At 42.6% G+C, this 13,809-nt stretch overlaps 1 protein-coding gene across 2 annotated transcripts; it reads left to right on the forward strand.

The window, feature by feature from the left end:
- Window positions 1-712: 712 nt before the first annotated feature.
- On the forward strand, window positions 713-12,948 carry BEND3 (BEN domain containing 3). 2 transcript variants are annotated; one of them, XM_028723072.2, is made up of 4 exons: window positions 713-984; window positions 6,207-6,259; window positions 7,247-7,461; window positions 9,698-12,948. In XM_028723072.2, the coding sequence occupies exons 2-4, from the start codon at window positions 6,217-6,219 to the stop codon at window positions 11,921-11,923; spliced, it is 2,484 nt and encodes an 827-aa protein (XP_028578905.2). In that variant the 5' UTR covers window positions 713-984; window positions 6,207-6,216; the 3' UTR covers window positions 11,924-12,948. The 2 variants fall into 2 exon arrangements, with proteins under 2 accessions (XP_028578905.2, XP_028578907.2); XM_028723074.2 differs by lacking the exons at window positions 713-984; window positions 6,207-6,259 and adding an exon at window positions 9,245-9,348 and having other exon boundaries at window positions 7,370-7,461.
- The last annotated feature ends 861 nt before the right edge of the window (window positions 12,949-13,809 follow it).

Consider the following 13,809-nt stretch of genomic DNA (forward strand, 5'->3'; position numbering starts at 1 on the left):
GCAGCCACCGCTGCACGATTTCTGTTCTCATCCTGAAGCAAAGTTCTTAACCTGAAGCACTATTTCTGGGTTAGTGGAGTCTGTAACCTGAAGCATATGTAATCTGAGGTACCACTGTATGAGTTTTCCCCATCGGTTCAACATGTACATCTTGCAGCGGCGGCAGCAGCAGGTGCTGGGCCTGTTAATTCCAGGGCCATTGCACTGGTTCGTTCCATGACCAACTAGAGGGCCATATACTGTATAATATATACGTTTATTATCTATATAAGTCGCTCAGAATGGTCCTGTATTAGACAACAAATAAATTGAACAATTAATTCAAATGCCTCTCCGCCTCTCGCAGCCCGGAAATTCCACCTTCGGTAGCGCCCGGCAAACCTCACGAGGGCAATGTGGGTGTTTTATTAACCGTTGCTTTTTGTGAAGTGGCCGTTAGCGTGTAAACTAGCAGGCTGGAGGGCAAAGAGGAGCAGCGCGAGAGTGACCCGACTGCAACTAACGGCTCCTTCCACCAGGCACAGCCACGGGGGAAAGGGGGCGGGGCTCAGAAGCGCGCGCGCGGGGGGGGAGGGGTATGCGTAATACGCGTGTGGAACGGAGAGGGCCGCCGCCTTCTCTGCCTCGCGCGCGAGCTGTGGTGCCCCCACTTAATCAGTCCGCCTTCCCCCACCTCCTCTTCCTCCCCGCCCCCACCCGCATGCACATTCTCTGTCCCGGGTGGCCGCAGCAGCAGCAGCAGCAGCAGCTCCTCGGGGCTCAGTGTCCTTGTGCGGAAATGACACACGGTCCCGTCACGTCACGCGAGAGCGCAGCGCGCGGACCCCCTCTCTCTCTCGCACACGGACACACACGCACATACACAAAGAGCTAAGTGGGAGGGGAAGACACGGGAGCCAGCCACGGCCGCGCTTATAAAACACCCACCCAAGACCAAGGGGGGCCCTCACCCTCTTTTCCCCACAGTGCCTAAGAAGGACCCAGGTAAGCCCCTTCCCAACTTTCTCTAGATAGGGAAACCAGCTTACCCCCCAACCCCCCCTCCCCAAGGTAGGTGTGTGCGTGTGTTGGCCAACTCCCTCCCCACAGTTCTACTTTCGGCCTCGGCAGGAGGAACACGGTCCTTCCTCAGCCTCCCCGGCCCCCTCCCCCCTCGGGGAGAACTATGGCTGTGTTCCTCGCGCGGGAGAACGGCCAGGCAGCGCGGGCGCCTCCATCTCCGGCGGGGGAGGGGGGGAGCTGGATGTTATATTGTGCCCCCTGTTTCCAGCTGCCACATAGACCAGCTCTCGAGGACGGCGGCGGCGAGGGCGCGGGGACAGGGGGGGTGGGGGGTGGGAAGCATTCCGGAAGCTGCCGTCGCGAGCCGCGGGGCACGCTACCAAAAAGAGGGCTGGCCCAAGAAGCGCTTCGGTGAGCGGGTAGCCTGGCCAGCCGGCTCTCCCCTTTCCCCAGCTGCTTCTCGAGGCGCGCACACGCACCGCCGGCTCCTGTTGCCTGGAAACCTGGCTCCCTGCTCGGCAACGGAACCCGCTTTCGCGACCAGCCGCGAGGCCTATCCTCCCAGCGCCCGCCGCTGCCGGCCCTTCCCTCAGTGGCATTTGGGCTCCGCTCCGTGCTAAGGCTGGCGAGGCAAAGGGAGGCGGGGGTGATAATTGAAGCGTCCTCTCCCCCGGACCCCCCCCCCCGCCGCCGCCGCCGCCTTATTCCATTCGATCTGGGGAAGGGGGTGCCCACGTGACCCCGCGACTCGCGAGCGCTGCCTCGCGCGTTTCAAAGCCGGGAGGGGGCGTTGCGAGTTCCCGCGCGCCTGGTGCGATCCTGGTCTTATTGGCCAGTTTCCAGGCATGGCTTCTGCATGACTGCAACACCTTCCTCCTCCTGTTGCCCTGGGTTGTTAGGGCGGGGCTCGTAGTTCTCTTCCTCCAGGCGGCACTTTCTGTTCTACAGGCAACATCCAAATACAAAGTCCTTATTGCAAAAAAAAAGAAAAAGAAAAAGAAAGATACTCATCCTGCTCTTGGGGGAAACGTTTTGGAGTTTGGAGATGAAAGCACCCAGCAACAGCCCTGTCCTCCTGCTTGGGAGCAACCTCCGCTTGCCAGCCACATACTTGTTCTCTCTGGGTGGAGCCATAGTAAGGAATGGCCGTATTTGGGTGATGCTGCCCAGAGAGAAAGTATGCGCAAGGAAGTGGCTTACAGCTATAGGCTGGCCAGGCAGTGGTCACAGGTAGAGACAGGGCTCTTTGGAGCACTGCTGTGTGGATTGGACATCACCATGCTGCTCAGAGAAAGAGAACATGCAGGGAAACAAAGTAGGAGTGGTTGCTGCTTGCAATAGTAGTTGCCATCTCTGTCTTTTTGCTTTCATCCTCTGGGCAGCACATCAGAGAGGATTTGGTTGAATATCAGTTGCCACTACAGTACCTGGTCAATCCTGTTGGGCTCACCCACCAGCAACTATCTGATGGTGCCAGTCTTGATGTTGTTACAACCATATCGTAATTTCAAATTAACACACACCTTACAATGTTGAGCTCATGTACTTAGTATTTGGTGATCATTTATAAAGCAAAAGATGCTACTATCCTGTAAGTTAGGGCAACCTAATTCCCATATATAATGTAAAGCTAGGCTAGGAGATGGTGATTTGCAAAAACTACATGAGTTTATGGCAGTGGTGTGTCTTCACTGCTTTCCTATATCAGTATTTTACTATCTTCTAGATCACATTGGCTCTTATTTTGCTGCATAATAAAAAAAAGAAAAACCTTTTCCTGTAAAGTAGCTAAACTCTTACAAATAATTTGGGTAGTCACTGTTGCATTGTAATCCTACAGTAAGGCAACAATGTGACAGTGCTGACAATTGTCTTTGGCAGCCAGAAGTCAGGAAAGGATCCACAGCCATTTTAAGGCTACACCTCACATAGTTAGGTTATAATGGTAAGTTGGTTTGTGCAATTACTCTTACTGGATGTAGAGGCACCAAACTGACTGTCTCCTATATCCTGATAATAAAATATAGATTACAAATATTTTTGTCTAGTTTCCTAGCATGGTACTCAGGTTGAATGTGTATTTAAATGGTGAAAATACATTATATAATCTCGTTGATCTTTAAATATCCAGCTCAGAATTGTTCTTGCAGTTAAAAAAAAGAGGACATATGTAAAGGTTGTCTATGTAGAAATAAGTACACCCCCACCTTGAGAAATCTGCTACTACAGCCACAATTTATTAAGTGTGATATGGAGGTTAGAAAACAAGGAATTGAATTTCTCAATAAATCACAGTAATAGCTTTTGACCAGTCTGTTTGCTGTAGTAGAATTTGTCCTTCTAAGTCGCCAGACACTAATAGACAACTGCATATACTTTTACTGTGTAAACAAGACGGCCCTATGGAGGGAATTTCAACTTAACGTGGGGCGTGAGATCCATTGAATTCAGTGGGGCAACCTTCTAAGCAGCCATGAATAGGATCAAGCTGAAGGCCACCTAACTTTATAAGACAGTAGTGAACTTTATAATCGCAGTGGGGCTATGATGCTGGCCTGGCCTCACTCTGGAACAGATAGGTGTGAGGTTGTGAAAACATGTTAGCAGGAGCACTAGATTCTGGAGCACTAGATGGTTCTGCCAACACATCTGTACCAGCATGACCTCACTGCTGTTGTGCTGCTGCCCCTCTCCATCCTGGTATGCAGCAGTGACTTAGCCAGAGGGAGGCTAGGTGAGTGGTGCAGCTTCTCTATGCCACCCACTAATACTGTAAGAGTGGGGTAACCTAAGTAGGTAGTAGCTGCCACAAGTGCACCATGGATATAGCACAGTTGTAAACCATACTTTCATATTTCGCCTGCACTCCCACTTTAAATCAGAATATAACAAAAGAATCCAGGATGGGGTTGACTGGCCACAGTCTGGATCTCACTGTCGCTTGTGCCTGTTCTGACGGAACACAAAAAAGCCAACTTGGGGGCAGGGAGAAAGAAACTGGCCATAGATATGAGCTCACATGAACATCACACATTCCCATTGGGTTACTTCTGTGAATAGAAAAATAAAAACGTCTCTGTTTCTGTTGGCAGAAAAAGTGTAGATCAGGTTTTTGGACCACTGGGCACTGAGACTATGCTGTGGGAACCAGTAATGCATGGGAGCATAGTATAACATGGCTGGTGGAGTGTGGCATAATACAGAATTGGAGAATACGGACCTTGCTGCTGCCCTCCCACCACCACACCACCTCAGGCGTACCACATGGCCAGTTATGTCCTGTTGGTCCTTACTGTGGAGATAACACAATACTTCAAACACAACACAGATGCTGTCACTATCTCTTCATGTTTATGAATAGGAGAAGGCCTCACAGTTAGGCGTTTATGATGTCACAGGGAAAATCTGGTATTGCCAGTTGGCTGTTGAGCAGACATTTTTTATTTCAAGATCTACCTTTTGAGAAAGAGAAACAATTCAGGAGACAAGTGTATTAATCAAAGTGACATTAATCCTAATGTGTTTCTTGCAATTACCTCTTCATCAGGGTACTTGCATCTGTTGCAGTTTAAATGAGTAGCTCTAAAAGGAGCCTACAGTGTTGGGGTTAGAAGGCTAGTAACTCTTTTCAGAGTTAGTCACACAAATAATTGAAATAGGTATGAGCTAGTCCTTTTTCTGACATTTCCCTAATGAAGAGCTAATTGCTCAAAATGAGTTGGAATTTAAATCACTTGCATTAAATGGTCTCCAGCAGCTATTTGATGTTTTGTTAGTTTCTGCTGTTGGAGTTAACCCATTTGGTGTGCTCTTCAAAGAGAACAGCTACTTTAGAAGCCAACATAGAATCCAATAACAATCTAATGACTCTGATTTGATTTTTTAATTAAAAAGTGTGCCATAAATTGCCTTAATAAAGAATAATTATTATTAGTAATTACCTTAATTACTAACTTTGTCAAGTTATTGCCATTATAATTAAAGCCTCATTTCATACTTAACTGTAAAGTAATTTTCAGTGTGTTAGTATTTATTGGTCCTTAAAGCTTAAAAACTTAAGATGAGCATTTTTTGTACCAATCATTTTTAGGGTTTCAATCCTATACAATCCTACCTGGCTTGAGCATAAGACTTCTTGAACACAGTGAGACTTACTTCCAAATGCATAAGACTGTTCTGTGAAATGCTGAAATCAACTTTTTTAATGGAAAATGATTTCAGGCTTAGGTGCTCAAAGAAAAAAATAACTGGTTTTGCATGGCGAGGTTGATACTTATGTCTGAGTCAACCGATGTTTTGGTTTCTAGAACAAATCATTAGTAGCTCAGAGCAAATACTATGGGTTGTATCCAGAGTTGCCTGAGTTGGGTTGTGCTCACAGAAAGGGTACTTTCAGATCTCTGATCTCCATGCCTCTACCCCAACAAAATCTCTCAATTATGGGATACCACACATGTGAGGTAGTTTTGGAAATCTACTGAAGAAGGGAGAATTGTTGTAAATCACCTCTCTACACTCTCCCTCCCAACTTTAGCTTATGGAAGCTCTCATGAATCCCAGCCCCTTCTTCAAATGGAGAGGTTCTGCTGGGTTCAGTACCGTGTATATTACAAATATCTATGTCATGATTTTGTGTTACGTAAACATGTTCTACATCTGTTTTGCTGATCTATGATCCCCTACTCCATTATAACCTCTGTCTTCATTCAGATTTTGATGAAGTTCCATAATGGTTCCCTGCATTCTTAAAAAAACCCCCAGTGCAAATCCTTATTCCATAGCTGGCAATGGTGACTCTTGTTCATCAAGAAGCAAGAGCTGAAGCTACCTCTGCATGCAACATCACATTTAAACCTCTCTCCCCATTATGCTTTTTTAAAGACAAGCTTGCCAAAATTGATAGATCTTCTATTTACTATATTGTACATTTAAATTTTTATTATTTATTGCTTTATTTATTTATTGTTGCAAACTGCCTTAGGACCCTAGGATGAAGGGAGCCATATAAATTTTATAAATAAATAGTCAGCAATGTTCCTCACACCAATATAAATGGGGGCAGCTTTTGTATGCAAACTATTTGAGTGCATTCTGAATATAAACCAGAAAAGCTGGATTTGGGCAGATGGCTTTACAGTACACATAACATGTCTCTCCTAAGCTGTATAGACTTTTTACTTATTTCTTTATCTCTATTATTGTAGAGTACGGAATATGAATTCAGATGAACTGTTTGATGATGAAGAAAATGCTGAAGGTAATGTTATTCCTTTTAATCTACTTTCTCATTAGATCAAAATACTTTTGAATATAGTCCATACCAAAATTACATTTTTATAACAAAGACTGTAACAAATGAAAAAATCTTATCACACATTGCTTTCCACTAATTTCCTTCTGCCTGTTTTGTCCACTTCTCTGGCTTGTTCTTTACACTGTAATTCTGATGAGCTCTTACATTCCGAATGCAGTGAAACTAGGGTTACTGTGTTTAATAACAAGAGAAGTTGGGGTGACTGTTTAAGCTATAGTAGAGGTGAGGAACTGGATCTGCCACACCAACCCTCATGGTCACACTGACAAGTTGGTGGCCGTCAATCACTTTATGTCATCATGGTGTTAGATGAACAAACCCTGTAGGTTTCAAACCCTGTAGGTTAAGGAAGGCTTTCCCTGTGGAGCTTGCTATAAGTTCCATTTAGTGCAGGCATCCCCAACCTACAGCCCTCCAGATGTTTGGGACTACAATTCCCATGATCCCTAGCTAACAGGACCAGTGGTCAGGGATGATGGGAATTGTAGTGCAAAACATCTGGAGGGCCAGAGGTTGGGGGTGCCTGATTTAGCGCTTACAGCAACCCTTGTTTTGGGCAAAGACCAGCTGCATTATGGAGTTACCAATGAGGAACTCCTTAATGCAGGCAGTCCCTGAAAACAATAATCCCAGCCTCATATGGCAAGCAATAATCAGGAGAGCACCTTAGAGGCTCCCAAATGTTCCTTTGCAGCCGTGTCTTTACCTGCCCCACCTCTGATGTCATATATGAGTCAAGTGTGGGACAGATCAATGTGGTTTGGGGGAAATGGCCTCATGTGTCAAATTAGGACCCCATTGGGACTAATTAGACCCATGGACCAGAGGTGTCCCATTGCTGAGCTTTAGATTGTTGAATCCAGAATAGCTACCTATATATAATTCAGATCCAGTCAGTGACCAATTGGTACTATTTTTCTCTTTCATCAGTTATTATCAAAAATATTATGAAAGTAGAAACAGACAAAGAAGATGAAGTCCTAGACTGCTCCGTAATATCAAGACCTGAAAAAAACACGCTGGATGGTTTAGTGACTTCTCTGCAAGAAACCAATAAACGGAAACGGATCTTGTTTGGTTGTGATAGCTCAGGAAGCCACCAAGAAATTCTACCAAGTCTGAAAAAAAGAGGCCTTACACAAGAGGTGATTCCTTTACATATGGATATTAACAGCATCTTGCTTAGACTTGTAGTTAACTATTTCAGATTGACAAGCAGTTCAATGAATTTAGTCAAACCAGTTAATCTTTGTTCCGAAATATTAAATACTCATTTGGGTGTTTTATTTTATGGAAATTGTAGGCTGCAACAAAGCAAAGAAGACACTATTTAGCCAAAAACAAACAAAGAGAAAACATGCATCCTAGAGATCAATAGATTTTCTGAGGAACAAGGTGGTGGCTGTTTTTTAAAGAGCAAAATTCAATAGATGTGTGAATTCAGCTGAGGAAATGGTGAATTTGACATTGCATGTAAAAACTCATGACTTACTAAACTAGTTATTTAAGATGTTGCAACCAATTTCATAGTTTTTCTTGCTACTGATGAATATGGTTTCTTGTCTGGATTTCATCTAAAATAGTCTACATAAACATTTGCACTTCAGTCCAGCAAGGTTAAGCCAGAACCCAAACAGCTATTTCTGAGCTGTTTCCTAGGTGATATTTTGTACTTTCACTGATTCCCCCTGCTTGTAGCCCCTTCTGTTCCCCAAGAATTGCTCTGGAGAGTTGGAAAGCCTTCTAGAACAGTGTGGCAGGGAGCCTACGGGGGGGGGGGGATTGGCCCCCCTTACACCAGAAACCTGTGAACTAAAAAAACAATTCCATTCCGTAGATGGCATGCTTAGGGTTTAAGTTATTTCTCTTTTGCTTTTTAGGGCCAAGCTCTCACAAGGTGGCTTACAAAGTGAGATCATAACTCAAAGCTGAGGTTTTTCATGTTTTTAAGATGGAGTAGTCAATTCTTGCCTATTTGCCTTGATAGTATTTGAATATGTATATTTTACCTTTTAGTAATTAGTATTTATACAGCAAGCTGTGAAAAAATATTTCTGATTTTTAAAGTCTAAATTCTTTCATTTTTTAATTCTAGTATTGAAATTTATGTTGCTGTTGCTGCTGCAAAGCAAAGTATGTTTGCAAAATATCCATCGTATAGTGAATTAATGAAGACACCCAAATAATGTGATCTGCTGGTATAAAATAGTGCCTGAAATGTTTTGTGATCTCTTCCAAATGTCAACACTTTATAGGCTACAGTTCTTTTGGCATTGCTTCCATTTGCATGGAAATGGAAGACGCGGGTGGCACTGTGGGTTAAACCACAGAGCCTAGGACTTGCCAATCAGAAGGTCAGCGATTTGAATCCCCGCGATGGGGTGAGCTCTCGTTGCTTGGTCCCTGCTCCTGCCAACCTAGCAGTTTGAAAGCACGCCAAAGTGCAAGTAGATAAATAGGTACCACTCCGGAGGGAAGGTAAACGGTGTTTCCGGGCACTGCTCTGGTTAGCCAGAAGCGGCTTAGTCATGCTGGTCACATGACCCGGAAGCTGTACGCCGGCTCCCTCGGCCAATAAAGCGAGATGAGCGCTGCAACCCCAGAGTCGTTCGCGACTGGACCTAATGGTCAGGGGTCCCTCTACCTTTTACCATTTGCATTATCAGAAAATATTGTACATCATTTAGCACACACATTCTCTTACAACAGTTTTCTTCCTTCAGATGTGCCTAGTGGAAAGTGAGTAGGCTGTGAAAGGTTCTCAATCTGGGCATTGCAAGGTTTTCAGTCTGGGTGTTGTTAGTTGAATACAGTACTGTTGCTTGGATCTTAACTATGCCTTTCACAGATTGAAGGTTTTAAATGTAGCGGAGGATCTCTTTGGCAGAAGGGGTAGTCAGTTCCCCTGATTTCACACTCCCCCTGCAGTCTTCCACTGGTCCAGACACGGAGCATAAGAGTCTACAGAGGGAATGAGGAATCAGCAAAAGATGACTCTCCCTCCTGTTGACAGGAACAAACTTGGAATCCAGGCCAGTGAGTTTGATGTAGGGGATCCTTATGCATATATGAGCTGCAATATTCTCAGAACTCTGATGTTAAGGAAAGGCTATTGATTTGAGTATTTTAGGCAGCTCCTAGACATGAAAGTTTAGATCCTAATAAATACACAGGGAAAATTTCCCATACCCTCCAACTCCTCCATCCCCTTTCCAACCCATAGTGTAGGTGGAAGCAGCTAACATAGTCTGGATCCAACCCTATGGCAGCATTGTGTTAAATTAATTTAGTGTTTGAAATTAAGAAAATCATGTTTTATAATTTATTCATTAAGGATAAATAACTAATTTGAATACTAATGTTACATTTGTTCGTTGAAAGGGCCTTCTTTCAAACTTGATGCACAGAGATGGATCACCTACTCAGGAAGATGTGGAACAGCTAAACAAGAGCAAGAATCCTAGCATAACGTGGCTCGGTGAAGAAGAAGCCTTAAATAACACAATCATGCCATCATATAAGAAACCTCTGTATGGGATCTCACACAAAATTACAGAGAAGAAAAGTCTGCCAGGAACAGAGCAGTTCACTTCCTATGAGTTGTTTGAAAAGGTTAATCCTAGCAGTCCTTCCAATCTTCGGACATTGAATGAGCAACGTAAAAGAGATATGAGTGCTATCACACCTGTTGCTTCTGAGTCCGACCCAAATATATATTCTTTGATACAAAAAATGTTTTACACACTTAATACCTTAAATTCCAACATGACTCAGCTTCACAGCAAAGTAGACTTGTTATCACTAGAAGTCAGTCGAATTAAAAAGCATGTCAGCCCCACAGATGCTGTAGCAGAATTCAGGCCACCACCTGAGTACCAGCTGACTGCCTCAGAACTCAAACAGATCATGGATCAGGGTACATCAGGTGGAGATTTGGCTTGCCGACTACTGGTACAGCTTTTTCCAGAGCTCTTCAGTGAGGATGAGTTAAGCAGGACCTGCAGTACCTGTGGCTATCTTAACAAAAAGAAACTTGAGTCCCTTCATCTACAGCTCATCCGAAATTATGTAGAAGTCTGCTATCCTTCTGTGAAGAATCCTGCAGTTTGGCAGGCAGAGTGTTTGCCTCAGGTCAATGACTTTTTCAGTAGCTTTTGGGCACAGAGAGACATGGAAAATAGTCAGCCAGACATACAGTCCTCCAGTTTTTATGAGACTGATCAAGTTATTGATGATAAGGAGGAGGATGAAGCTCTGCCCATGGACAGGAGTAGTTCCATTGCCTCTGAATGGGTATTTGATGCTCAGGATATAAATGAATTTTTAGATGAAGCTTCCTCTCCTGGAGAGTTTTGTGTCTTTTTATTACATAGATTGTTTCCAGAACTCTTTGATCACAGAAAGTTGGCTGAGAGATATAGTTGTTATGGAGAATGTGGAAAACAAGAGCTTGACCCGCAGCGACTTCAGGTAATTCGCAGGTACACAGAGATTTATTTTCCTGCTATGCAGGAGAGAAAGGCCTGGTTGCAGCATTGTGTCCAGCGAATAAATGATGAACTTGAAAGCATGTATATGGATGACAGTGAGAGTGAGCAGATGAGAGAGGATTGCTATGATTCTTCTAGTTTGCCTGATGATGTGTCTATTATAAAAGTGGAAGATAATTTTGAATATGAAAGGCCAGGCAGAAGGTCAAAAAAGATTTGGCTTGTGCCTATAGACTTTGATAAGCTTGATATCCCTTCTCCTGATTTTGATGTCCCTATTCCAGACTACCTGTTAAGCAAGGAGCAGCTTAAGAACATATATGAGAGCAGTTTGTCAATCGGCAATTTTGCTTCTCGATTGCTAGTTCATTTATTCCCTGAACTGTTTACCCATGAAAACTTAAGGAAGCAATATAATTGTAGTGGATCACTGGGTAAGAAACAACTTGATCCTGTTAGGATTAAATTAATTCGACATTATGTGCAAATGCTATATCCGAGAGCGAAGAATGATCGAGTATGGACATTGGAATTTGTTGGAAAACTTGATGAAAGATGTCGTCGAAGAGATACAGAGCAAAGACGCACATACCAACTGCAGCGAAAGGTCCATGTGCCAGGACCTGAAAGGAGAGAATTTTTGACCTATGCAATAAACCCGGAAAGATTTAAAGAAGAATTTGAAGGACCGCCATTGCCTCCGGAAAGAAGCAACAAAGATTTCTGCAAGATACCACTTGAGGAACTTGTTGTTCCTCCTCCAGACTTTCCTGTGCCTTCTCTGTATCTGCTGTCTGACAAGGAAGTAAGAGAAATAGTACAGCAGAGCCTTTCAGTTGGTAACTTTGCTGCCAGACTTCTTGTAAGACTTTTTCCAGAGCTGTTTACTTCAGATAACCTCAGACTGCAATACAACCATTCAGGGGCTTGTAACAAAAAGCAGCTCGATCCTGTCAGACTGAGACTAATCCGTCATTATGTTGAAGCTGTTTATCCTGTTGAGAAAATGGATGAAGTGTGGCATTATGAATGTATACCAAGCATTGATGAAAGATGCAGACGTCCCAATAGAAAAAAGTGTGATATACTGAAAAAAGCCAAGAAAGCAAAAAAGTGATGGGATCTTTTTAGTTTCCAAAGATGTTGACCACTAAGTTATTTAGAAGCAGACTGAGACAGCCTGCTTTAGACTAATACTCAGAATATTCACTCAGCATTAGGGCAACTGATAAGAAAAATGTTGCTCTAACATGTACGGGAAAGGGCAATCCAGTGAGGATGGGGAAAAGGGGTGTAGGACAATCCAGTGGGAATGTCACTTAGAAGAACCTATTGAAATGAATGCATATTGTGGGAAAAGATGTAACTCCATTTCAGGATGCCTGTATGTAGGCTAGGTTTCTGATAGTGCCCTTGCTTGCTACCTACCTGAATTGGTACACAGCAAATAATCATAAATTATTACAGATGTTCCAGTAGCATCTCATTTAAATATAATCATCAGTGAAAATAAATTATATAGTTTTAAATTTTTTAATTGATTTTTTAGCAGTGAGTAGTCTCGTGCTCTTTAAAACAGTTTCTGTAGGTACCTTTAATCAGTCATTTCGAAACTAATTTTTTAATTTTTCAAAGCTGTAGTTTTCAAAGTGCCATACTCTTTGAAAAAGAGTAGAGAATCAAGACAGTCTCTGTACTAATTACAGCTACTCCTTGTATTAGTTTGAACATTGGGAGAGTGAAGTACTACAAAATCAATGAACAGAAAAGTTACAATTTTCTTTAAAGGTTTCCCATTTTGTTGCTGAATGGTTGTAAAAGTTAAGATTATGATCATGGCATTATTTAACATGTGTTAAGATCGTAGTACCAATACTTCAGTTGTTAGTCATCTAAGTTATTCCATTGTCCTCAGTGTGACTTCTTGGTATAAAAGCTACTGGTATAAGCATAGGTTGTGAACTAGACTCTTGCCCTGTATCAGTAGAATATGGTGCTATTACCTGTTATTCTCACTACTTATATTTAAAAAATACTTGAATTGAGGAATGTACAAAAACATTTAAGCCCATATTATTTTTGTTAGCAAAATGATTGCAGCCTTTGAAAAGTTCAAAATATTAAATATTATATGTATCTATATATTTGATTATTTGGACTTCTATATAGCAAGGGCCCTCTTCATTGTATGTTGATTTTATATTTATAACTTCAAGTACAGTGTCACCCAGAGGATTTCAATATCATGGAGACTGTGAACTTTTCCTTAATCATTGTAACTAATAATTAACTTGAAACCTCTTTGTTTTTGAATTTACTGGAGTTTAGGTAAACACTAATGGATTGTATGCTTCCATTCAGTATGCCCAAACACCAGTGAAATATCAGCCTTTCTCCCTTTTCCTGGAGGGCTACATCACACCAAGACTTTGTTTTCCTCTTTCTTTGGCAGTTGTAACAGGGATAAATAAAATCATCAGGGTTTTTTTATTTAGAGGCACTGGGCAGCTTGGATCCAGATGAAGTTAACTGCACTTTAGTCCCATTTGCTTAAATAAATGGGACTAAACCATGGCTGACTTCCTCTGGATGAAACCCACTGGATTTCTAAAACGCTCATGGAGCTTTCCAGCATTTAGTTCAACTAATCCCTGTCTGTGGATCTGCTGTCTCCTTGAATAGGGCAGACTGCATACATAATAGCTCCATGTGCACATTGGTTATGCAATGAGCGCTGGACTCAGATGTTTGTCTGATGCAGTGACAATGATCATTTAATACCAGTTATTTCTGGTTTAGCACATTCATTTGATACTCTTGTGCGATTATTTAGATCGTTATATATATTTGATACATTAAAGCAGCTTTTAAGAATATATTTCTCCCACAATTACAAACCCTTTTTCTTTTATATCTTTTGAACGCCAAGAACTTGCCAGGCCCTGTTGAGACAGTTTACTAGTAGACAATAGTCATTTTTTTCTTAGGAGTTAGCAACATCCC

Source organism: Podarcis muralis, chromosome 3, assembly GCF_964188315.1.
Source record: "Podarcis muralis chromosome 3, rPodMur119.hap1.1, whole genome shotgun sequence".
Classification (NCBI taxonomy): Eukaryota; Metazoa; Chordata; class Lepidosauria; order Squamata; family Lacertidae; genus Podarcis; species Podarcis muralis.

Bases quoted from the DNA above. Each gene is read 5' to 3' on its own strand.
- BEND3 (XM_028723072.2), top strand. From the start codon at position 6,217: ATGAATTCAGATGAACTGTTTGATGATGAAGAAAATGCTGAAG. The intron at 6,260-7,246 runs GTAATGTTATTC...CTCTTTCATCAG, and splicing joins TGATGAAGAAAATGCTGAAG to TTATTATCAAAAATATTATG. The intron at 7,462-9,697 runs GTGATTCCTTTA...GTTCGTTGAAAG, and splicing joins AAAGAGGCCTTACACAAGAG to GGCCTTCTTTCAAACTTGAT.